Source organism: Botryllus schlosseri, chromosome 14 (genome assembly GCF_051294905.1).
Source record: "Botryllus schlosseri isolate E-star chromosome 14, Bs_hap1, whole genome shotgun sequence".
Taxonomy (NCBI): domain Eukaryota; kingdom Metazoa; phylum Chordata; class Ascidiacea; order Stolidobranchia; family Styelidae; genus Botryllus; species Botryllus schlosseri.
In genome coordinates, this window is record NC_137249.1 from 10,474,117 (window position 1) to 10,500,428 (window position 26,312).

The window sequence follows — 26,312 nt, forward strand, 5'->3', positions numbered from 1 at the left end:
ACAAGTTATCACGATATATCAGATTCCGACTGCATATATTAACATTCGTGAACCTGGTTATGTTGAGGCCGCTACTAATCTGAATGCGAAATTATAAGATCTCCCGCTGCTGCGTTGATTGCAATATGATCTGCGCGAGCGCGTTGTCGATGTCGTAATAACTAGGGCTGGGCAAAATCGGGTACCTGAGTGATTCGATTCTGAATCACGTAATATGCGTCGAGTCGAGTCGAGTAATCGAGTATTGCTCATTATGGCGTCATAACAGAGTGCAATACGTCAAAGTTCAAATATGTACCTTTTATGCCACCACAAAGGATATAATGCCTGTTATCCATCACATTAAAGATACTTTGGTATTTTTTCGACCATACCGATTTCATTGCACTTGGTGACAATGCTGTGGGATGATCATGGCTTCGGAAATGTGCTATTTCCAGTAACGTTCGTAGCTTTGTACTAAATGTTTCTTATGCTGCGATACGGCCAATCAAGCTTTCAAGGCTTCGACAGTGAAAATTAGTATCGAAACTATAATTATCGGTAAAACTAAAATCGTCTTTTACTACTCGACTCGAATTATTAAAATCAACACTCGATTCAGATTCGAGTACTCGAATCATTGTGCCCAGCCCTAGTCGTAACTCGCTCTCTGTAATTAGAGGCGCGCTTACGAAGAGACGTACTCGGGCTGCTATCGACCGTAGCGTACGACATTGGCGTTATATTTTAATACAACAGGGCTATGTATATGCGTTTAGAGTTGTTAACACGAGCGAGATTATCTGATTCTTGTAGTAGCAGCATTTGTGCATACAATTAGCCCGATAAACCGGGTATAATTCAGAAATCCTTTGTTGACGAAACACCCCCTTTTTTCTCGGCTAGCTACATCCCTGTAGCAAGCTATTTCAATTCGACGATATAGTTGATAGGTTTATATAATATTGGTTGTCATATACGTGTGTATAATATCTATGCTATTGAATAGCATATTCATATTGAAATGAACCCGAATATTTTCGGCTGACACTCGTCAGGGGTAATCGTCAGCAACTAGTAGAGAATTGGAAAGAACATTGTATATCAACAATCGTATCACAAAATATGACGTCACCAGCATGAAATATCGAATGAGAGAGCGTTCAATGTACTAGTTTAGGTGGTACACGAACTCCTTTTGTTGACAACTGGTGACGTCATATTTTGTGATACGATTGTTGATATACAATGTTCTTTCCAATTCTCTACTAGTTGCTGACGATTACCCCTGACGAGTGTCAGCCGAAAATATTCGGGTTCATGTCAATATGAGCATACTATTCAATTGTATATTGAAGTTCTGTACCCCCAAGAAGCTCTTCAAATATCTATGCTATATCCTACGGAGCACTGAACTGAACCAGTGAACAAAGACCGGGTCGACGCATTAGGACATTTATAATTTTCGAGAATTTGCCTGCTTACTACGATTCCATATTGCAGCTGATAGCACATCAACTGAAGATAAGATACCGCCCTTCGCGTTTGGCGACGATAAAGGCCGCCCCTGTCGTACTTTTTCTGGCCCGGGACTAACGCACGCGCATGGCGGAATAAATTTTGATATTGAGAGCGCAGTTGTGGAGGTAATATGTCCTACGCCAATCTTTAGATTGCATGTGGACTCATTGAAGCAATTCTTGTTAAGACACTGACGAAGGAGCAGGATTGTGGCAAAATTTCACAGGACTCTATTGCCAATTTGGTAAAAATTCTGGAAGATGAGCCCAAGCGTCCCGAGTATATCTTACCTACCACGCAACTGGGTGAGCAACACTTATTGTAGTTTGTGGATTATTTGTTACTTTTGATTGTTGCCCACTACCTTATAGTATTTTTGTTGAGCTCAAATATATGATTACCATATATAACGGGGCGCTAAGATTGAAAATCGACATATTTCTTCATATCATGGATACCCTTCAATTTATCGTTCTCCGTGTTTTTCTCATTTAGTAATGAAAAATAAGTCTCAAAAAGGGATTGTGTAAACTAATTTACACCTCCTAGGAATCAATTATCAATGACTAAAATATGTCAGGTAGATCCCCCTTGATGCCAGACCAGCGTTAATATGATATGTTTCTTACAATCTTCGTGCAGACAAAATATGTTTGGAAATATTTTTTAAATTGTTACGCATGACTGATTTTTAAAGCTATTGGACGCTAAGCCTGCTTTTGAACCGTGACCCCATTTGATTGGGGAATAAATTGTCAATTCAACATCGAGAGTTTCTTCTAATCTATCATTAGACACTATAAACAGGTTGTCACGACATCGCTAAGCTGTTTTATGGCCGTATGGTCGTTACTGCCGCATGCAATTTTGGTACGTTCATGCCACGTATTCATTAGTAAATACTAATGCCACGCTACATATCACTTTCTACATCAACCGTCATTATCCATGACAGATGGCAAAGAATTCCATGTGCTCCATGTACCTTTAGCCGTTTTCTACGCGGCATCTCCTCCTCAACCCGCCTGGCTTCACGCAATATACAAAGAACTGGCCACGCTCCGACCCAAGGAGCTGCCTCTGTCGGATCTAGCGGTTACGGAGCAGTTCAGAGAGATTTTTGGGTCAAAAAAAGCTTTCGCGAACAAAGTATGTTAACTAGGGTGGAATTTGAAACAAATGGTGTTTTAAAACACCTTGTTTAAAACATGTTTCAAACAGTGTTTTAAAAAATGACATTTAAAAATTGTTTTTTTTCAAACGTTACATAATTATGCCATACTTGTGGAAATACTTGTGCAAAAAACATACAGTATGAGCCTATGGACGATTTGCCCCCGATATGGTCGACGTACGACAGTTATAGCATGTAGATATATAGATCATTGGTACGGAATGGGTGTTCTGATGATGATGATAGCCGACTGTAAAAATGCTGCATAAGGATGTAGTCCCGATTAAAAATATTTTTGTTCTGCTTATGACATGGCTCAGAACAGAAGCCTTGTTTTATCGAAGGGCCTATAATCGTCTCATATTTTCAATCCTCAATGTCAATCCACTGTGACGTCAAAATTCGGGTTAATGATGTCATGGCTACAGAAAAAAACACGTTTTAAACATGTCTATTTTAGATTGATTTTTGTTTTAAATGCAACCCTAATGGTAATTATGTGTTATTTCGTTCGGATTTGACCGAAATGCAATTGGCGATTTGTTGCAGGGAATGGAAGCGCAGTTGAAGATGAGCGCTTGTCGAGGACTGGTGGCGCCTTTCATGACTCTCATGAGAAAAGTGAACCCAAACACTCTTTTTTCTCCAGACATGTCTGTGAGTGTTGGCTATAGCTGTTGCCTGCAAAGATTACCTGTTTATGGGAAATTTCTATCATCACCATACAGGGTATGACACTCGTACATTATGCGGCTCTCCATAATCGACCCGCTATCCTGGGCTTGCTGCTGAATCAACGACAATCTGTTAATATTCGAAGGAGATCGCCCAAAGTGAAGTCAGGTGAGCTGCAGCGTGTTATGAAATTGATAGAAATAGAATTGGAATTGTCACTTATTTCGAACATATTTTAAACGTACCAGGTGTTGAACGACTTTCAAAAACGAATAGAATTCTAAGTGAGTAATCGGTATTGCGAAGTGCGATGGTTAGGCCGAGCCGATCACCAAATTACGCTTACATTCTTTTCAATATCACGCCATAATGCACGCAGCACATAATGCATAAAAGGAACACGTTTGAACTTTCCACATTATCCGTACTTGTGTGACGTCGTACTAAGTGATACGCGAATACTTGTTTCCGCTCGAAGCCTGACTCGAGCTCGATTCAGAATCGTATCATTCAGGTATTCGATTTTGCCCTGCCTTATTTATGGAACCATAGTGTCATATATAGTGTCGACACAGGCAAATCTCACGCCTCAGTGAAATTTTATCACGTCACAATTTCCATTTGGCTACAGGCAATTTGACGGTCATTTTTGACCGGCTTGCCGAGCATTAAATTTGATAAAACGGGTATCAATCGAAAGCTGACTCTCCACTGATTATGTAAATATAAATTTTATTCCGCTCGTGGCCCTGGAACCCCCACAATCAGCCTCGAATTTTTCATTGTTATGGAGATTGGCATTGGGACGCAACAATGCTGCCTGGCTCTTTCACTCTTGAGCTACTCTCTCGTTTCGCCAGACAGCATTGTTGCGTCACAATGCCAATCTCCATAACAATGAAAAATTCGAGGCTGATTGTGGGAGTTCCAGGGCCACGAGCGGAATAAAATTTATATTTTCGTAATCAGTGCAGAGTCAGCTTTCGATTGCTACCCGTTTTACCAAATTTAATGCTCGGCAAGCCGATCAAAAATGACCGTCAAATTGGCTGTAGCCAAATGGAAATTGTGACGTGATAAAATGTCACTGAGGCGTGAGATTTGCTTGTGTCGACATCATATAGGACACTATGATGGAACCATAAAACATGATGTAGTCGGTCGAAATCGCATGCTATTGCACAATGCACATGTTACCTCTTAGAAACTAGGAATATTACGTACCGACGCGACCACCGAAAGTTAAGCTATTTTCTGCGGTGTATTAGTGTTATCTTTTCTAATTGGAAGTGGTAAATGACTTTGTTGAGACAAGTGGGTAACTGGATATGTTAAAGTAATGGAGAAAGTGAGGGTTAATTTACAAAAAAATATTTATGCAGTGTCATTATAAAATCACAAAGTGATAAGCTTGAAGCGTTTTGAATTATTTGCTAATCACACCAGCCCCCAGACACCTCTTTCTATTAGGACACTAGGACGTATTTCACATATAATGACCAAGATATGTCAGATTATGATTGTCAAACGGCCACTTCGTACAGACAAAAAGTAGAATGAACTGATATGTAGGATTGTAGGTGTCCTTTAGTCTTGCTTAGTGAGAGAAATGTATTCTCTACTGGGCTTTAACCAGTGCATCAAAGTTAGGTTGAATGATTGAAGTTGGGATGCGAAGCAAAGCAAAACTGACAGATGATCAGTAAGAGAGGATCTGTACGAGTACGTAGACCACATACACACGGTATATAAACAAACACGCTTCATATAAACATATTGTCGGTTCAGTTTTATACAGCCTATGGTTTTAGTTTACCTTCTAACATTCATAAGTATGCCTCATGTTCTAAATTCCCGCAACTTGTCGCGGGCCGCTCAGAATCACGCCCAGGCCGCATTTGGCCCGCGGGCCGCAGTTTGCCCAGGTCTGTTATAGGTACCTCTGCAGTGGTAATGAATGCTATTCAGCATTAGACGATCATTGTTTAATCGACTTATTTGATCTGGTTTGCTAGAAAAAAACGTGACCATCAGCATCCAGCAAGGAAACCTGGAAGAGAAAACTGGTATAACATGTGTGCAAAGTGTTCACTGTTCAGTGTTCATGTGTTGAGTGACGATTTTCGGTATTAACGATTCTTCATTTCTTCGCAAAACCGCATTCTTTTACCATGAATTTTGCTCGTAGGTATTACTCAAGTTGATGTAGCAATCACAAAATTTACGCCCATTAGTAGAATCAAAGAAATACATATCGTTATTTGGCATGCGGCCCATTACTCAAATATGCAGATGGAAAGTATCCACGCATATACCATTTATTACGTGCTGGCACATTTGTATTTGACGATTCCCCATGCTCACGTAGAATGACTAAAACTCTACAAAAGAATTCAGTTCCCGACATTTGCGATGGTGATGCAAGTGTGATTGTAACGATTTTCGTCATGCCGTCACAAATCTATTCACAAATCAAATTATTCTCCCAAAATTTGAATAGCCTATTCCATTCTCAAACTGCTGGAGCAGAAGTATAACCGATCGATGCACTGATGCTTTTGGTAATGATACCGGGTCGATTTTTCGTCTTATTATTTCTGATCTGCCGACTTGTAGCACGGCTCACTTTCGTTCTATAGGCTTTTGCAAGACACCACTTAGGATCAGTGCAGAATACCTTATCAATTCGCTACTAATTATTAGAAATCATCTCATTCGCCATATCATCATTCGGAATCGTGTTCGTGTTGCTTTCTGTCCTTGTTCGTCTCATTTACGATAACTAATTGAGAATAATTTTTCATTCTCATTGCACCAACTGATTGATTTTGTTATTTTTATCTACTTTTGAAATTGATCACCAACAACAACTAAACAGTAGTGTTTTAGTGTCGAAATGAAACATTCAAAATTGAATAGTTCGTGGTTTATAGTGTGAACGCGTTCATTCGAATACGGTAACAGTGTATTATTATTCATGTCACACTTCAAAACGAGGAGCATTAACAAAGCTATCAGGAAACCCAAGCAAAGCATTGTGACTTTGTTATTGTGTGCTACACCAACTTACCAAGCATTGTCTGGACCTGCTGTGCCTAATTGTCACAGATTGCTGTGAAGTGTTGGCTTTTGTGTGAAATCGTGATACGGAGGGGTTGGGTCTGGCATGAATTGAAGTGCAATATAACAGTAAGAATGGTTATCGTGTGTATTGTATACCCACTATCATTGCAGCGCGATAGTTGATTTGAACTCATCTTTTCCTATATCTATAGTATTAACACACGTTTACATACAATATCTTTCATCGTATATACATTCCTGTGACGTAACACTGACGACTTTTTAAGGACTTACGCCACTGCATTACGCTGCCAGATCAGGATCAACGGAATGTTGCACGCTTCTCATTGCTTATAAAGCGAGTTTGATTCTCAGTGATGACAACGGATGGTCAGCCATTCACCACGCAGCATACTGCGGGCATGTTTCAGTATTGAGAATTTTGCTACGAAAACAGTGCAACCTCCTGGACTTACCCGCTACTGGAAAGTATGTGATTCTTTCTTTCGTCTCTTTAAATTTGACACTTGTTTCTTTAGCGACAATTCCACGCCGTATCTGGTGGCTGCTACTGGCGGCTCCGTGAAATGTGTTCGGTTTTTGTTGGGATTTGGCGCGAAACATGACGCCGTCGATTCGCTCGGGAACACCGCTGTACACAGAGCGACACTTAACTACCATACAAGAATCCTGGAATATTTCATATCAAGATTGGAATCGGGCGTGAAGTGCTTGCCTGTGTGGGATATTTTAGTAGGTGCGATGCTAATCGGTCAATTGGTCAGGTCATTGATGCTACTTTGATGCAGCGATATACATTACTATCAGAATGAGCGGTAATTCTGCGGCGCGGGTGACCGATAGTAATAATTTATAATAAATATCTACTCCGGTAATTAAGCGGGAACAAACAAACTCATTCTATTATTACATTGGCCCGTATTTTTGAAATTTTAAACGACTTAAAGCTTATTTAACTATTATTTCTCAAATCGCAAAGTCGATAAAGCATGGTACATTTTCAAATACACTGCAAAATATTCTCATGCTGATAAATTATTTTTATTGGCATGCGGTAAGATAAAATGTATCAGGAAATATCAGGCAATATAAAACCTTTGATGGATCCCATTCATATTGGTCCGTTCCTGTGTGAACATTAAATCCTGTATATAGTTTTGAACCGTCGCCACCACGTTGCAAATAACACACTATACCCATCCTACGCACTGCCATAGCCAACTTAACTCATTTTTGGAGATATGCTGCGTTCCGAAAAACTAAACCACCAGGATGCCGCATTGAGATGTTTGGAAATGGTGCTGTACCGGAATCCCGCACATTGGACGTCTTTGCTCAAGTCAGGAGCAGTCAAACCGCTTGTGTCACTTCTGGAAAGTAAAGAGATCGTAGAGGGTAACAAAAATACACAGTGAATACCTTTCCTCGTGTGCATAACACACCAAGTGCGTCTTAAAGGAACTACCCAAGCTTTGGAGGAAGACGGTATTCCGATATGCTCGCTGGCCTGTTCTGTAATTTGTCTGATGTCGGAGAATCTGGAGATCAGGAAGGAGGTTTCTTCTTCCGGAGCCATTTCAAGTAAGGAGTCGTTATTTATGTCACCACTCGAATTTATACTTGAACTGTGTACGCAGGTCTCATCAAGTTGCTGTCGCCGGGAGGGAAATGCGTTTCCCCGCGAGACCGCGAACTGCAGTCCCGGTCTTCCGTAGTCCTTTCCGACCTCGCCCACGTCAACGGAAATCCCTACGTGATATCGAAGGCAGGGGGGATAATGCCGCTTGTGAAATTGCTGGATACCGATGTAAGTCGAGTGAATCTTGTACAATTATGCATTGGAGTATTTGGTTCATTGGTTGTATGAAGTTTTGATCATGTACGCTTATATTCGCATAGGAGTATTTGGTTGTATGAGTTTGATCATGTATACCCCACATTTATGCATATATTCGCATATAGGAGTATTTGGTTGTGCGAAAATTGATCGTGTTCAATTATGGATTTATTTATAAGTGATCCAAGAAATTTCTACTAAATAAATACTAGCCCGCCCTCAAGATCACCTGACCTATCGATCTCGCCTCCCGTGTCGGGCTAGGCAAAACCGAGTACCTGAGTGATTCCATTCTGAATCACGTATTATACTTCGAGTCGAGTCGAGTATCAGAGTATCACTGATTAAGACGTAATAACAGTATATAAAATGTCATGCTTCAAATATTTACCTTTTATGCCACCACAAAGAATATAATGCCTGTTATTCGTCACATTACTTTTACTTTCGTATTATTTCGACTCAGCCGATTTCATTTCACTTTGTGACAATGCTGTGGGAGGATCATGACTTCGGAAATATGTTATTTCCAGTAACGTTCGTAGCTTTGTACAATGATTCGTATGCTGCGATACGGCCTATCAAGGTTTCATGGCTTCCACGGCGGAAAATAGTATCGAAACCATGATTCTCGGCGATAAAATAACTTTCAGTGGCGAGGAGCGTATAATTTCAGTACTCGAAAAAATCGTATTTTGGTACTCGACTCGAATCATTAAAATAATTACTCGATTCAGATTCGAGTACTCGAATCATTATGCCCAGCCCTACTCCCGTGACATGCCAACGCATTTTTTGTCGCTTGCTTTTTATTATACTATCTTTTACTTTCATTCAGTGTGCAATTGTCCATGTCCATGCCCCCTCTTTACATCGCCTAGCAGGGCCGGCCAACCCGTGGCCCGCGGGCCACATGTGGCCCGCGAGAAGGTTTTGAGTGGCCCGCGAAGTAATTTCCGAAATTTTCTGATATCACCAAAATGGATTGCACAGATTGTAAACTTGCAAGGCCAAACAAAAATTTGATTAGTGTCTGGCACTTGAGATGTGATGACTAAAATATCAGTTCCGGCGCTGTGGCAGATCCATCAGCCAGTCACATATTGGTAGAAATTCGTACACTACAATAAAGCAGAATAATTTGCGATGGGTTTATCAAATGTAAAAATTTTGGACAAGCTTCGCGCAACATGTTGTCACTTGATTTCTTGTTTTTGATATTGTTGCCTCTTTGTGAAAATGATTGAACGCCTAATGTATCAGATTGAGTCTAACTATATTCGCGATTACGAGACAAAGTGTCGTTCAATATATGCGACCTTGCGTTTGCGCTCGCAGTAAGACCGTCGACTATGAAAGCTAGGCATAAAATAATCGATGCATTTCCTATATCCATGTGTTGGAGGTTTTTCTAGGCTACTCCTCGCCACCTCATCCGCGTAAGCGGTGTCTTACAAAAAGCCTAGAAGTGGGCCGTGCTGTAAGTCGGCAGTTACGGAATATAAATAAAGAATATCGATCTGGTGTAAATGACCATAGTAGTCGACAAACACCATGGATACCTCAAAACCAACCAATCAATTTACGCATGTTGGTCGCAGCTTTCGATATCGATATGTCCAGGCGCCGCGTAGCCCAGTCCTCGCAAATTTAAACCAGCGAAATACAGCAGGCCCGCAATATAGTCAAGAGACAATATTATTGACCTATGAACTTCAAAAAAATTTCGCGCTTCGCGCGGCTGGTGGCCCGCGCTATAGTTCGTCAATCGGATGTGGCCCTTTGGCTGAAAAGGTTGGCCAACCCTGGCCTAGGCCAAGGTGGGTGTCTGATTCCAAATACTGCTCCAAGTCTTTTCGACATCTTCCTACGTTTTCATTGTATCGCATTTTTGTGGTGTATTGAACTGATAGAAATTGCTAGTAAACCGAACTGATCCACTCAAACAAATGATTAAACCGGAAAGAAACGAAAGATCATGCAACTTAAAACATAAACGCGCAATTGGCACTACATGCAGCTTATTGAGTTGGTGCAGCAGTCTCTGCCAGAATGGCTTCAGTCATACAAATGTCAAAAGCTGTTTGGTTATGACGTTACACTCGTTTTAATCTAGGTGGCCGACGTCGTGGTGAACGCACTTCAGACTCTGCAGTCCGTGTGCCAAGACGGGAAGATGAGCGAGATCCAGGACGAAATCGTGGAATGCGGTGCGGTGCACGACCTGGTGGAATTACTGTACGTGAAAGACGAAGCGGTTCCGACTGCGGCGGCCGGCGCTATCGCGGCCATATGTCGATTCAATAACGAAAATCAGGTAGGCCTACTGTACTGTATTTTTTGGAGTATCCAAGAAGGATTTCCACTGCACTACTTACTCCAGTGACTATGTTTTAATGCTCTGCCCGCCGTTTAGTCATGATGTGGTGTTGCACTTGCGTAGGCTATTCGTTGCGAGGAATACAAAGATTTAACTGCAAACGCTGGCGATGCAATTACTCATTATTTTAAAATGAATATTCGGGTTTCTATGGAGACCAGGTCTAGGGCCTTTTGGGTCAGAATAAGGTTTACAACAGTGCATCAAAAGATATTTGAATTGTATTTTCCATGTAACTATTATATTATGCATTATACCGAGCAGTACACACTCCGGTTTCGCAAAGACGAAAAAAATTCCAAAACATTCTGAGCTCAGTGTTCACTTTTTTGCCTTCCTGGGATATGGTGGCAATGTGGATTGATGGTGACTGGAATGAAAACTCAAAACTGGCGACGGATGCTTATAATGCTGTCTATGAAAATGTTCGACACTTACTGTTTTGAGAGATTATTTTCGTCAAAGTACTTCTTACCTGAAATCTCAACTTTCGTTAGAAATGTGCTGAATAATACAAGCATTTTCCGATTTACTCATTTGCGGGCCGGACTAAATCGTCTGGTGGGCCGGATGCGACCAGCGGGCCGTATTTTTGACACCCCTGTATACGACATGTTTCGTACGTTGAGACACGACCAATCGAGATTTACACCCTTCCACAGTGAAAAAATAGTATCAAAACTATAATTCTCGTTGAGAAACGAACTGTTTTTGGGAGGAGCGTAAAATTTCAGTATGCCTACTCGAAAAAATCATCTCTCTCTAGTCTATTCGAATCATTGGGATCACTGCTCGATTAGTGTCCGAGTACTCGAATCATTTTGACCAGCCCTACAGACCCCTGACCAGATCTGATTCGTGAAACTACTTACTTGAGTACTTTTCAGTCCTTTCCAGTCCTTGAAGTAGTTTTGAATTTTTCATGTCTACTTGTAATTGTGTAGAAACTTGCGGCGTTACTGCTACTTCTACTTCTACTTGAGTAGCAACTTTGAGCGCCTCTCGTGCGTTAATGTAAAATATATACGTTCAGAAGACGTTCATAGAAAATGGAGTTCTTCGGCCGCTGGTACACATGCTAAGAGGCCGAAATTTCAACGCTAAAGTGAAAGCCGCTATTGCAATAGAAGCAATATGCCAATGCAATCTCCAAGCACAGCAGGAGGCTGAAGGAGAACAAGTAGCGGAAGCGCTCTGTACCATGTTTTCGGTAATGTAGTCTCGAATAATACATATCGGCCATATATTCGAATGGTCATTCAGGCTCTCGCCGATTCTGTGAAAGAAAAGGGAGCGTGTGCTCTGTGGGCGCTGGCCGGTGAACACCCGGAGCAGCAGCGGAGGATAGCGCGCCAAATTGGATTCCGGGAAATAAAAGACATGCTTAATTCCAAATCTGAAACATTGCAATTAGTTGGTAAGCTCAGTAGTGAGCTATATACGACTTTCATTCGAGTAGATATCAGGCGTAGAATATAGTATTCTGAAATCACTGCTGGCGATAGTAGGTATTTGCTAGTCTAGTGTATAGTCGTAATTAGAATCATTGTGATGTAATATGATCGTAATCGATATATTAATAACCCTGTACCATATCCGATCGGACGTACAACTTTCCCATGGTTTATCACTATAGGATAGGCGTGACCAACCTGCGTCCGTAGAAGGAAATTTATGCGGCCGTGGACACGTAATTCAATTAGTAAGTGTTGACGGCGGTTGACACGCAAATTGAATTTACGAATTGACTCCCGAATTTTTGTGAGATTTCAATTATTCTTGAGGTTTTCTTTGCGCTGCGCGCGATTCAATGCGACTTATAGGAGCGACCTTTGCATTATGATTCCCCCAGGGGCAAACGACAGAGGAACGTGATGTGCCCCACATATAAATACCAACTCGGAATCGTGTGCTACTCACGACAGAAATCTGTTTCTGGTACCTTTGATCGTTCCCAATATCTCTCCACTATACCGACAATCCTGATGGGAGGTCAAGAAATTACAACATGCAAAAAAGTGACTAATATCAATTGGCCCACCCAAAGATGCATCGTAATTTATAACTTGCCCACCACCCCCTCCATCAACTCTACCGGTGAATCTAATCACATCGGCTTAAAAAAGGATAAATGTTTGATAGTAATGTGTGAATGTGATTCGTTTATCTGAAAAAGAATTCGCGTTTCGAGCGACCATAACTGATCCGATAACATGACAACTCGCTATTTCGGTGCGTATAGTAGGCCGATATGAATGAATATATTAGTTCGGAGTTCACCGGAAATGGACATGGACAGTTTAGCATGGGCAGGCCGTGTTATTTTTGGCATTTCAGGAGCCAGATGCCAAAACTGCCAAAAATAAAAATTTGAAAATGCCAAAAATAACTAATTTTTGGCATATGCCAAAAATAACACGGCCTGCCAATAGTGTATCTCTTTCATGGTGTTGTGTTAACAGGACCGCATTACAAGCGAGAAGAGCGTGTGTGAAGGGCAGGTTTCTTACTCTATAGGTCCAGCCCACCCATTAGGGGAGAAAGCATGGTGTCCTAAATGGTGCGGGCATAGCGAGATTGAACGGCTGACTGCATTTGGTTTACGTCATACTTTCCATTTGTCCAAAGGCAATTTTACGGCCATTTTTGACCGGCTTGCCGAGCGCTAAATTTGATAAAACGGGTAGCAATGGAAAGCTGCCGCTATACTGATTACCAAAATATAAATTGTATTCTACTCATGGATCTGGAACCCCCAAATTCAACCACGATTTTTGCATTGTGATCGAGTTGAACATTGTGACACAACAAACAGTCCGGCTATTTCTGAGCTGCAGTCTCGTTTTGCCACACAGTCTTGTTGCGTTAATGTTCTTAAACAAGCTAACCTTCCCAGGACTCTTCCATGTGAGTTGGTAATATTAAAGCCATCTGATGTGACAAAAGTCCTCCTAAAATATATCGGTAGACTGACGGAGATGGGATGGTCGTGCTACAAAATAGAATGTGTTGAGAGACAACACAGGGAACTCCTATAAAAGTATCGGGAAGAAAATTCTTTCCGCGATGAGATCGATGGCACTAGCGCAGTGATCACTTTTCATGATGCTTGGAAGCCGGTTCTGCCGAAATTTTGAAGCTCTGAAAACCTTTTGTGGAGGACTGGCAACATTCTTTCCCTCAACGGCTACTGTTGATGCCGATATTTCCCAGATTCGTTGGGTGAAAAATTAATTCAGGAGAAACTTTGCTGACCTGAGTTTGGAGCACTGTTACAGTGCAAACAATTTAAGTCTATTCAAAAACTGTAACAATCAGGTGTCGAGCGTGTTTGTTAGGCTTCTCATTCTTTCTGCTTATTGGCACCGATTCCTAATGGATACTGCACATTTTGTGGTTTCGTTTGATATTATTAACCTATGTAATCGCGAGGTTTTTTCTTCTTATTATTGTTTGTTGGTACTGATTACAAGTGGATCCTGCACATTTGTTGGTCTCTATTGATAAACTGACCCAAATAAAGCGTTTTTATGACTAATTCGAGTCTGAAAATATCTATTTAGAGGTCGATGCCAAAACTGCCAAAAATAAAAATTGAAAAATGCCAAAAATAAGCTATTTTTGGCAGTTTTGGCATATGCCAAAAATAACACGGCCTGAGCATGGGTATTTGGCGTCCAGGTAGTTCATAAGGAATATACCCTGGAATGCGGCCGTGAATAGGAAAAAGGTTGGCCACCCCTGCTTTAGTACAATGAGAAATGTGATGTATTGTAGCCAAAATACGTACTCAACCTGGTGGGAATAAGTAACATCCTGTCTGCTAGGCCTACATCAAATAAAAGTAATCTCAGGACTTTTTGACCTAAGTATCCCGCCGGCCATCCGACAGTCGACGAGCATGTCCACATTCAAGTCGAAATACAAGCAATTACTACTAAATGAATACTAGTCCATCCTCAAGATTACCGGACTTTTTTCTATACTATCTTCTTTACTTTTCATTCAGTGTAGCCTACACTGTGCATGCCTCCTCTTTACATCCCCTATAGGTCAGGTGGGTGTCTGATTCCTATCTTTTTATTGTATCGCATTTGTGGTGTATTGAACTGATAAAATTGCTAATAAACCAATGATGATGATGATGATGATGATTCTTGCACCTTATACTACTATGTGTACATTGTACAATTTTACATTCGTATTTTGCAGGATGTCGCTCTGTGGGCGCGATTGCGCACATGAGCAGTTCCGGACAGAAGGAGCTGGTTGAATATGATGATATGGTGCCCAATCTTATAAGACTTCTCAGGTTGGAAACAACGGTTAGACCGGTAGTCATGGCAGTCATTGGGGCTCTCAGTGACATGTGCATAGGTTGGTATATAAATGTAGTTGCATAAGAGGTTGCCGTACAATGCAAAATAGACGAATAGATCCAACTGTATCGGATGGGCTGCGCCAACGCGACTATTCACAGGCGCTATCCCGCTACTGGGCGACGCGGGAACTTTTGGCTGCTCCCTTTCGGGCCTGGCCCGGTTCGTTCCTCCTTAGACAACCTGGTCTTCCGCCGCTTCCAACGGAAGACCATATTGACGCCGAACTTAGCGCGGACACCCGATCAGCATAGAGCGGAATGACACAGCGCTCCCAACCTCAATCCGTTCGCTACTCCTGGCTTCCTATCGTAACTGGATTACAGACGCGCGCCACAACGCCCAGCCGCTTACTCGCTGCGAAAACTACGTAGTTATTCTCTCGTTTTAGGTCTCTCCTATTGCGAGAGAGTTGGTTTGGATTTGGATTCGAATACTCGGATTTAACCTCTGGCCCCCCCAAAATGCAATGGGCCCTGATCATGTTCCATTATAATGAGCGTACAGTATAGATGCTAATATACCCTTCCCACTATCTGATTTAGCGAACTTTAACACGAGTTATCATCACCATGAACAAGTAAATTCATGGCGAACACACTACTATACTCTACTGCTCGGACATAAATATTATTGCCACAAGTCGATGCGCTACTTTTTGTTTGGAAGTTTGGAAGTCATGTAACATAATTTAAACAACCGATATCGATATACAATTGATGTGTTCATTTCCTAACACTTTCAGGCATCGCTCTTCTAAACAACCGATACGTCCAGGAAATGATTGCAGAGTGTGGGACTCTCGACTTACTATTGCAACGGGTCTGGCAATGTACACACGACCAAAGTCTGCAGGTAGGCTTCGCACTTAAATTGACCCACGACCATGCGCGTAGCTTGGATGAAAATAGGAGGGATGAAAATTTCGGGAGGGTCGAATTTTTTTATCAATATAATGACGTCAGTCAGTTATGACTTATGACGCAGTGAAAAACATACTGCGGCGTAGTGCCAAAGTCTAAAATTCATTATTTATTATATGTCACATATGTGTTTTTGGAGGGGAGAGGCAAGGCTACGCCAAGACGCATATTTATCAGTCGATTTCTCAGTCGTACTACTATTTACGGTCACCTGTTATGTTTATCGACAGGTTGAGTTGCTTCATTGCTTAGCATGTACGGTTGTTGGATGCCCGAAAAACGAGGAGATTTTGAATCGGCACGATTCGTTCGGATATGAATTGGTACTCGAGTTGATGAATTCCAGCGACCAGGTTAGTAAATTTGAGTTGGACACTCCGTGTTGATAAAGACTGACCAAGTATGCTTTAAGTTTGTTAAGCAAAAAGCCATCCAGACGCTTACAGTATTCTCGTACAATCGGCCACCGCAACAACGTAAAATTCTTTTGCTCGGCGGCGTTCGAATTCAGTTTTTGGAATACTTACTTTCCTTCCCTGACGATCAGATCAGAGCAAATGCCGCGTTTCAGGTTTTGGCGCATATCGTTGAGGCTGTTCTAAATCCGTGGCTAACACTAAAACGCATTTTCAGATGGTAATATTATGCAAAGTGATAACAGACGCGAACGTTGAAGACGTTTCTGCAAGAGGAATTCTTATTCTAACAGAGTTATTGGGCAGCGAAGATGACCAGGTGTTGATTGTCACTGGTAAGTAAATGGAGAAAGGAGTTATAGCGCGACTAGTCAGTCTCGAGCTTCCGTTGCGATCATTTCAATTAAACTCGATTCTATTTACTTCATCACAATTGTGCCATAAATATAGCTGAATCAATGTCTTGCCTTATTATTAGTTGATGCCTTTCAAATAGACATGATGGCGGCGGGGCTAGTCTCATCTCAATGTAACTTTGAACAAAAACTATGCCTACAATATATATTTACGTTGAGTTTGTCAAAGGTGACTATTACATTAACAGAGTTTTCTTAGCTTAGCGCTTAGCTGCCGATTCCAATCCTGGCCATACTTCTTTGCGGTCTTCTTATATCTAGGGTTACCATACGTCCTCCTTTAGGAAGATTTGTCCTCCTTCATGTTTTTGAAAATGTCGACGAGGACGCCTAAATGTCCTCCTTTTTGACAGTTCGTACTCCTTTACAGGTAAAATTGGTAAAAATGTCATCCTTTTCCGATTCCAAAATATGGTAACCCTACTTAAATCTCAAAATGTTAGAAGCGGCAATGAACGATCAAACAAAGATATAATTATATTCTCCACGCTAGCTGCACAGTAATAGGGTTCTATACCAATACCGAGAAAACCATTACCTAGAATGGACATTACCGAGAGTGCCATTACCGAGAATGGACATTACCGAGAATGGACATTACCGAGAATGGACACCACCGAGAATGGACATTACCAAGAATGGTCATTACCGAGAATGGACACCACCGAGAATGGACATTACCGAGAATGGCCAATGTCAAGAATATAGCTTACCGGAACTGACGTTGCCGAGAAATTTATACCTGAGCATCGATACCGAATGAGGCAACGCCGTGATGCACTCACACGACCTGTGCATATGCATAACATGCCTGCATTGCATATATTGCATTCTCGGTAATGTCCATTCTCGGTGATGTCCATTCTCGGTAATGTCCATTCTCTGTGGTGTCCATTCTCGGAAATGTCCATTCTCGGTGGTGTCCATTCTCGGTAATGGTTTTATCGGTATTGTCCGGACACCCAGTAATAGGCCTACATTAACTACGCAATGACTATAGGGGATTATTTGATGTGGCAATAGGTTTTCAGTAATATAGGCAGTGCAGTCGCATGGGCAGTGCAGTGACGGTTCTGGCTGTTACGTCAGCGGCAAGGGGCGGCAAAATGAGGCTGCACGGTGCACACAGCACGGAGAGATGGCTAATCACGAGCTATTCTGTTACGATACAGACTGGTTCGAGTCCGACCGAGGTCACCTCTAGAATTCCTACCTAATTGTTGGAGGCTTATCTAGGCTCATCCTCGCTATCTCATCCGTGTGAGCAGTGTCTTATAAAGAGCCTAGAAGTGGACCGTGCTACAAGTCGGCAGCTATGGAATAATAATTAAGAAAATTGGCCTGATGAAAATATGACCATAAAACAACAAACAAACAAACGAGTCCAGACTGGAATCGGTGATTGTTCTCGACAATATGTTGCCCGTAACAGAGTTTGATGCTTACAGTGGTTAGCTAAACCACACTTAATTGATTCGACACCATATTTATGCTCGTGTCTGAAACTTCATCTTACCATTGGTGTTCAATTGCGAACTGTGAGAAGTTTTTCACAGCTCAAAATGATGAGGTCGTATTTACGTGAACTACTACTATGAATGATGATCGGCTATCAGCTCTACGCTCAATAACTTGATTTTGAAGATATTGTCGCTTAGTTCGCTTCGGTGAAAGCCCGAAAAGTCCAATTTTGAGGAGGCTATTGATATTTTATTTGCCTAATACATTTGTTCTCCATTTTTTGTCTTTCATTTTTATCTCAAGGAATATAGAACTTCTGAGACGCATCACATTATTTTTAAGAAAAGATTTCAAAATTTGCTGAAGTCTACTTCGAGCGGCATTTTCAACGAAAGCCAGTACCGGTAGCATATGCTCCTACGTATGGTTACCATATGCCCTCTTTTTCAATAAATTGAAAGTGTCCTCGAAGGACGCCTGAATGTCCTCTTTTCTGGGAATTGTCCACTCTTTGTAGAAAAGTATTAAAATGCGATCAAAATCTCGACTCCGACGCAGCGAACGTCAGAGTTGGCCAGACAAAGCTTTCAGAATTTTTGAAAAGTGTCCTCTTTTTGCGGATCTCAAAGTATGGTAACCCGACTCCTAAGCCACTGAGGCAGTGGCATAGTCAAACAGAAAGGGTACACTTGTCCACCCGGTCTACCAAAACTTTGTATTGCGGACATCATTATGTCGATTCTATCGATTACGTCACAATTACTTCTATATCACTTCATTGTTCCTTCGGATTTTCATCCGAATATCCCACCCTGCGGATGTCCCTGACCCCGTATGACTAATTAACGGTATTTTCATTTCAGCTCAATGCATCGCCGGCTTATCCCACACGCGAGCTGGTATAGCAGACGGGTTTGTTACAATCGGGGCAGTTGGTAGGCTCCTGAGCCTCATCACGTCGCGAAACGGCTCGGTCAGAGTTGCTGCGTGTCAGGCCTTAGGCAAGCGCGTTGTGTCGGGTCGAAATATTGCTTCGCTCGGCAATTCCTCATTTCTACAGGATATCTGACGTTCAACCGAGTCGCGAGTCGCGAGCTGATTTCTGCCTGCAGAGCCGTTGAAGGCTTGTACGACGCGCTGGTGCGGAATCTTGGTGAAGATGGCAAAATTAGCGACGAATTCGCAGCCGAGTATAAAAGGCAGTGCGCTGTCGGATTGCCAATCGCCAAGGAATGGCCCCGAAATAGGTACGTTATGTACGGTATATATATGGACGCACTTTGGATTCAACAAACCGATTCAAGAAATGAATGTTTATCGGAGAAATGCAGCGAGATTAACTTTTGGTTGCTACAATAGTGCAGTGAAGGACGTGACAGTCGTGACATTTTCATTAGTTCACTGACTATAGTCACATTCGATAGTGACATGCATAATGCATATTGCATAATCGTAGGCCTCTGAGTCAACTATAGATTGAAAATCGAAAACTATTCAATCTAGCTAGATCCTGCTTCTCGACTGGAAAGTAATAAGTAGGGCGATTTTTTTTTGACCTAAAAAACGGAAGATTTTGACCTAAAAAATCTAAATTTTGACTTTTTTTGACCTAAAAAAACTGAAATTTGACCAAATTTTGACCTCACGTATGCAAATTAGGTGTTTTCCCACATAATGTTAAAATTGGACTACTTATCTTCATTTCTGGTTGGAACTGTCTGTCCTTACAAATTAGATTGGCCTGAAAGAACGTTTTTGGCTCAAAAACGGACAAATTTTTACATGAAAAAAATAGCATTTTAACGAAATCTGGCCCTATGAAGAATTGCAGTAGTTACATTACGTATTATGGTGGAATAATTAAAATTTGTTGTAGTACAACGAAAGATACTTTCCTACATTCACGGGCAGAAAGTATTTGTTTTGTGGTATTCATGGTGTTTGTCGACTACTGTGGTCATTTACACCAGGCCGATATTCTTCATTATTTTCCGTAACTGCCAACATATAGCACGGCCCACCTCTAGGCTTTTTTGTAAGACACCGCTTACGCGGATGAGGTGGCGAGGAGGAGCCTAGGTAAACCTCCAACACTTAGCTATCCGAATTATGAAGTCGACCTTGGTCGGAATCGAACCCACACCCATTGGTGTTGCAGCCGCGGATTATACCACTGTGCTATGTCGGGTGGAAAGTGTCTGTTCTTACTAAGTAGCTTGCCAAGACTGGAGAAAGAACGTTCAACAGCAGCAGTTGTTAGCTGACAACACTGAAGTTGTGTGCACACTGCTTGCTGGTGCTGCACCGTGTTGCTTCATTCTGACAATGTTGTCTATATCACAATTTTTCAGCTTGCGCTTCTGGATGTAAGAACCATGCAATGCCCAAGCAGTCTTGCTTCAGTTAGGATATTGCGGTACGTTGACCATAAAACCATGTCACTATTTGTTTCATTTGACCGTTTATGATTCACAATGAGCAGACGATGGGCCGTTTACAACGGTAGGCCTATAAAGTAGGCTACAAGCTGTAAATTATCAAATGATAAGTTCACAGACAGCGCAAAATCTACGATACAAACGAAATGTAGAGGTAAAAAAATGTTTGATTTTGTAAACAATTTTGACAAATTTTGACCTAACGCTACAATTTTGACCTAATTTTGACTTTTTTTGACATGTCAAAAAAAAATCGCCCTAGTAATAAGTACTAGCCCAAGTATTAGGCGAATGTACGCCATATGTTACCGCGCTGTTACAGTGTTACCCTGATGACCGTGTAACGTCAAGTTGCGGCGCTCTCTAGGCCATAAATGGCGTTCAGTAGACTGCTACCATAGTGTCCTATATGGTGTCGACACAAGCAAATCGCACGGTTCAATGAAATTGTATCACGTCACAGTTTCCATTTGGCTACAGGCAATTTGACGGTGATTTTTGACCGGCTTGCCGAGCATTAAATTTGATGAATCGGGTATCAATCGAAAGCTGACTCTGCATTGATTACGAAAATATAAATTTTATTCCGCTCGCGGCCCTGGAACCCCCACAATCAGCCCCCAATTATTCATTGTCGAGTAGATTGGCAGTGTGACGCAACAAAGCTGTCTGGCGAAACGTGAGACTAGCTCAAGAGCAAGGATGCGGCCGAGCGGCGAGAGTGGGATCAGCTGACGTGACGGCAATAGCGATGTGCAAACGCGCCACAGAGAAACGCTGCGCCGTTGATACTTTTTCTATGCGTTTCGGTACAACCGAGCACACACCAGCCTTTCCTTGACTTGTAAGGGTAGAACTGGGTCCACAGAATGTATTAGGGCCCTACCAATTTTCGCGCAATATCCTTCAGCTGATAAAGATATGTAGGCTACGTCTAAGTAGTCTACATTGGATATGTCAGATTATTATGATATCGATTGCCTTAGCCCGCTTGTTGCGTAGGGCTGTTGATACTTTTTCTATGCGCTTCGCTAAAAGCGAGCACAAACCAGCCTTTCCTTGACTTGTAATGGTAGAACTGGGTCCACAGAATGTATTTTCGGTCCCTACCAATTTTCGTGCAATCCTTCAGCTGTTAGAGATATTTCTAGTAAGAAAAATATACTTTCAAGTAATAAGATTCACTCAAGACAGCAAATTTAGATAATGTAAATATATCATATTGTAGATATTATTGCTACCGATGAGAGTTAGTCGAAAAGCTTTTAGCGAATAAATTAACAATATGAAGTTATTGTTTCGCGTCATATTGTAGTAATACAACTACAGTGTTGAGTTTTTACTCTAGTCCCCATAAGCACCACGTCGATGACCTTGCCAAATTCCGAGAAGGCGAAAAAGTGCAAACTCTGTTGGGCCGAATGGACAATGGAAATTCAGTTATTCACAGATGCGAAAAAAATACTGCAAATCCGTTTTACGTAAGTTACATTAGGAATATATATACAGGCTACAGGATGAATATAATTCAAATATCTGCGATACCACTGTATTACTTTTGACGCAAAAGGTCCCCGGCATTCAAAAACGCTATTTGGTGATTGAAAAATGCTAAACCAAATTCCAACGTCAACGTTTATAGTGATATCAGATATATTCCAGTGAAAAACAAAGGTATGAATTTGGTGGTAACATTTTGGAATCATTTGGCAGGTATGGCCCGCAAGCTTTCTAGTAACGGATTGAATCGCGACAGCGATACCAGTTTAATTCGACACTCCTGCTGTTAAACTTTATTCAACAATCAACATTTTACCTGCTGCATTCGCGGACCAAGTCCTACCCATACGGATCAAATAAAAGCTTGTAATGTATGCTCATGGTCAATGATCCTTGCTCACACTTAACCATAAAAGCGACTATAGAAAGTATCGACACCCGCCATCAACAGCGCGACGTGTCTCTGGAGTTCTACGCAACAAGCGGGCTAAGGCAATCGATATCATAATAATCTGACATATCCAATGTAGACTACTTAGACGTAGCCTACATATCTTTATCAGCTGAAGGATATTGCGCGAAAATTGGTAGGGCCCTAATACATTCTGTGGACCCAGTTCTACCCTTACAAGTCAAGGAAAGGCTGGTGTGTGCTCGGTTGTACCGAAACGCATAGAAAAAGTATCAACAGCGCAGCGTTTCTCTGTGGCGCGTTTGCACATCGCTATTGCCGTCACGTCAGCTGATCCCACTCTCGCCGCTCGGCCGCATCCTTGCTCTTGAGCTAGTCTCACGTTTCGCCAGACAGCTCTGTTGCGTCACACTGCCAATCTACTCGACAATGAATAATTGGGGGCTGATTGTGGGGGTTCCAGGGCCGCGAGCGGAATAAAATTTATATTTTCGTAATCAATGCAGAGTCAGCTTTCGATTGATACCCGATTCATCAAATTTAATGCTCGGCAAGCCGGTCAAAAATCACCGTCAAATTGCCTGTAGCCAAATGGAAACTGTGACGTGATACAATTTCATTGAACCGTGCGATTTGCTTGTGTCGACACCATATAGGACACTATGCTGCTACTATCGAATGTAAATTACATTCGATACTACTCCCAGTGGCTACCACTATAGACTAGGCTCCGAACCTGGGTATACAAGTTTTGCCAGACATACCTAGACATTTACTTGGGTAGATGCGGCATACCTAGAATTCGGTTTGGTATGTATCGGCATAAACCTCGATTGTGTTATTTAGATCAAATCGCAATGTATTTACGCTAACGAAATTACACGCTCATGCTTATGTGAGCGAGGTAACCCGTTGCGCGCGACCCATTAGCGAGAAGCGTTTTGCCAATTAGCGAGATTCATCTGTGCAAAATGTAACGCGACGTGATTTCCAGCCGAGATGATCGCGAAATTATGTCATTGATTGCCGTGCGCTCGGCAATCGTCGCTTGCCTGATTTATCGCGTCTCCAACGAGCCTAGTTTCACTGGCTTGAAGAATCACATCATCAGTAGGCCCTGTGCGCACAATACCATCGCTAGCCTGCACTATCGCATCTGCATTGGCGCGCACGATATAATCACTTGCCTTCACAATCACATCTGCAACAGGCCTGGTACGAAAGATATCGTCGCTGGCCAATTATCGCGTTTCGGGCCTAGCATGCGTTGTCTCCTCTCTCTCGATGGCTTGGAGACGATGCCGTTAGGTGCAGGCTGATTAGCGATTGTGATTAAAGTTAGCGAATGTGATTAAAGAGTGACATCGCCAAACTGAATGACATCGAATGTCCGCAGACATGTGCGATTGTTCGTTCATCGGTGCATGCGTAATTGGATTCGGCTAGTACTTAAACATAACCATCAGAAGATGTGTGTCAAGGCTTGAGTTGTAAAAGACCAGAAAGGTTTGAACAACCTGAAATCGGTGCCAATATAGAGCAGATTCCACAGCAACTCGGACATTTTGATTTTCGCAAATCGTCGCCGAGGTTACGTAATACGCGTTGATAAGCGGCGTATTTAATTGCTCCCGAGCGATCGGGGACTCGCCAATAGGGATGGTGTGAACCTCTGAAAGGTTCAGGTTCGTGTGAACGCGAACCTTTTTGAAAGGTTCTGTGTGAACACGAACGTGAACCTCGTGACGTCATGTGACGTCATATTGCTAATTCCAACCCTATCTTCCAATGAAGTGATAGCCTATATTAATGTACAGTTGTACAGTGTACAACAATGCTGTCTGGCGAAACGATAGAATTACTCTCTCGTTTCGCCAGACAGCATCGTTGCGTCCCAATGCCAATCTCCATAACAATGAAAAATTCGAGGCTGATTGTGGGAGTTCCAGGGCCACGAGCGGAATAAGATTTATATTTTCGTCATCAGTGCAGAGTCAGCTTTCGATTGATACCCGTTTCACCAAATTTAATGCTCAGCAAGCTGGTCAAAAATGACCGTCAAATTGCCTGTAGCCAAATGGAAATTGTGACGTGATACAATTTCACTGAGGCGTGAGATTTGCTTGTGTCGACACCATATAGGACACTATGCTGCTACTATCGAATGTAAATTATATTCGATGCTGCTATCACTCGCTATTAGATAACATAGTAATAATGTTTAACGGCTGGGCTATATAGTGTAGCGCTGTAGTCTACAGTTCACATGATCTCGTGCCCTCATCTGAGCGTCTACCCAACCGTTCCATCTCGCTGGCCGAGTGAACACCAATGCCTGGCCTGTTCCATCTTCCACTGTTCATGTTCACTCATTGATGTTTATATTAGTTTACATTTTACAACGTGGTCTTGGATTTTAATATTGCAGGAACAATGAATTACAAACGAAATGATACGGGAAGACCACGACGAATGACACCCATGTCTCATTCGCCCGCGTTCAAGGATATATTGCGGAAAGTTGGCATTCGTTGAATTGTAAGCTTCTGGATCGGTATTGCACTTATTGTGACACGAATATTTCCTATTTGGGCGCGTGCGAGTCTTTCACATTCTTTTGCATATTCCATAAGCCTATATTCTACGCTCGTGTTCTTCAGTTTTTGTATCCGTTATCACTAACTTTTTTACTCAACTGGAAAATACCCTGCCTCATAATATTTGAGAAAGGCGCGATAAACTTCATTAATGATGCGGTATCAACCCTACAGGGAATACATCCCTTCAAATTTACTGGCTTTATCGTATTTCTTTTCGGCACTACATTATAAGTAAGTTATACGTATGTGCAGAAGTGATCAAAGTACTACTCCAGTAGAAGTAGAAGTAGTCAGCTATAGGCATACACGTAGAAGTGATAATTTCGCATACATAGCAAAACATCTTCAATGGAATTAGAAATTGAAAGGTCTGAACAGTAGGACTACTCGAGTAAGTCGTTTCAAATAGTAGATTTGATCGAGGTCGGCCCTACTTTCAGCAGGTAATCAGAGGTGGTTTTTCTCGCAATTGAAAGATATGTACCTTCCCGACTAATAACTAATGATAATGCCAATAGGAACAATTTTTGAAAATACATTCAGTTACCGTGATATGGCACCTATTCGACGCGATTCGTGTGACAATTTCTCTTATAAAAGTGATACTTTCTAGTTTTCAAAATGAAAAGGGAGAAAAATAAGTTTGGTTTTGCCTAAACAGCTGTTCAGTTCAAGTAGAAGTGAAGTACTATAAAACATAACCTTGAGTAGTAGCGCAAGTATAGGCAATATTTACTGGAATATACTCTGAAAAAAGAGAAATACTTCTTCGTTACTGATGAAGACCATCGCTGCATACGTATGCGACGATGTGGTTTGGTATCCTCGCTCGAATCTTAATTCCGGTGGTAATCACTAATCACCCCTAGATTGAATTTGAATAAAACTATCGCATGCGAGCCGGCACTATTTCTTTTAAAGCACTAATTCATCGCGCTTATGAAATCTTTTTTGCGGTTTTTTTATCTTTTATGATCACTTTGTTGTAAGATTTTTAGTATGTCATGCTCATTCTCATGTACTAATTCCTCATGTCCGCATTTATTGGTTTGATTATTGTTAATTGTCTCTCGCGTTGTAAGTATTGAATAAATTATCAAATGCGTTTTGTTAA

At 41.7% G+C, this 26,312-nt stretch overlaps 1 protein-coding gene across 3 annotated transcripts in view; it reads left to right on the top strand.

The window, feature by feature from the left end:
• Positions 1-26,312, top strand: part of LOC145455473 (ankyrin and armadillo repeat-containing protein-like) — a 37,203-nt gene extending 10,891 nt beyond the window's left edge. Inside the window, exons 10-31 of one of the 3 annotated variants that reach the window (XM_080333450.1) lie at positions 1,486-1,628; positions 1,691-1,808; positions 2,459-2,652; positions 3,227-3,334; positions 3,406-3,520; positions 5,368-5,418; positions 6,703-6,904; positions 6,955-7,172; positions 7,676-7,831; positions 7,895-8,017; positions 8,074-8,243; positions 10,390-10,590; positions 11,690-11,863; positions 11,917-12,070; positions 14,866-15,030; positions 15,778-15,887; positions 16,186-16,308; positions 16,368-16,526; positions 16,589-16,706; positions 19,112-19,249; positions 19,309-19,495; positions 25,027-26,312. In XM_080333450.1, coding sequence (XP_080189576.1) covers positions 1,486-1,628; positions 1,691-1,808; positions 2,459-2,652; positions 3,227-3,334; positions 3,406-3,520; positions 5,368-5,418; positions 6,703-6,904; positions 6,955-7,172; positions 7,676-7,831; positions 7,895-8,017; positions 8,074-8,243; positions 10,390-10,590; positions 11,690-11,863; positions 11,917-12,070; positions 14,866-15,030; positions 15,778-15,887; positions 16,186-16,308; positions 16,368-16,526; positions 16,589-16,706; positions 19,112-19,249; positions 19,309-19,495; positions 25,027-25,051 — 3,152 coding nt within the window. In that variant the 3' untranslated portion in view covers positions 25,052-26,312. Of the gene's footprint in view, positions 1-1,485; positions 1,629-1,690; positions 1,809-2,458; positions 2,653-3,226; positions 3,335-3,405; positions 3,521-5,367; positions 5,419-6,702; positions 6,905-6,954; positions 7,173-7,675; positions 7,832-7,894; positions 8,018-8,073; positions 8,244-10,389; positions 10,591-11,686; positions 11,864-11,916; positions 12,071-14,865; positions 15,031-15,777; positions 15,888-16,185; positions 16,309-16,367; positions 16,527-16,588; positions 16,707-19,111; positions 19,250-19,308; positions 19,496-25,026 lie in introns of all 3 variants that reach the window. The other 2 variants (XM_080333449.1, XM_080333451.1) reach the window with 2 other exon arrangements.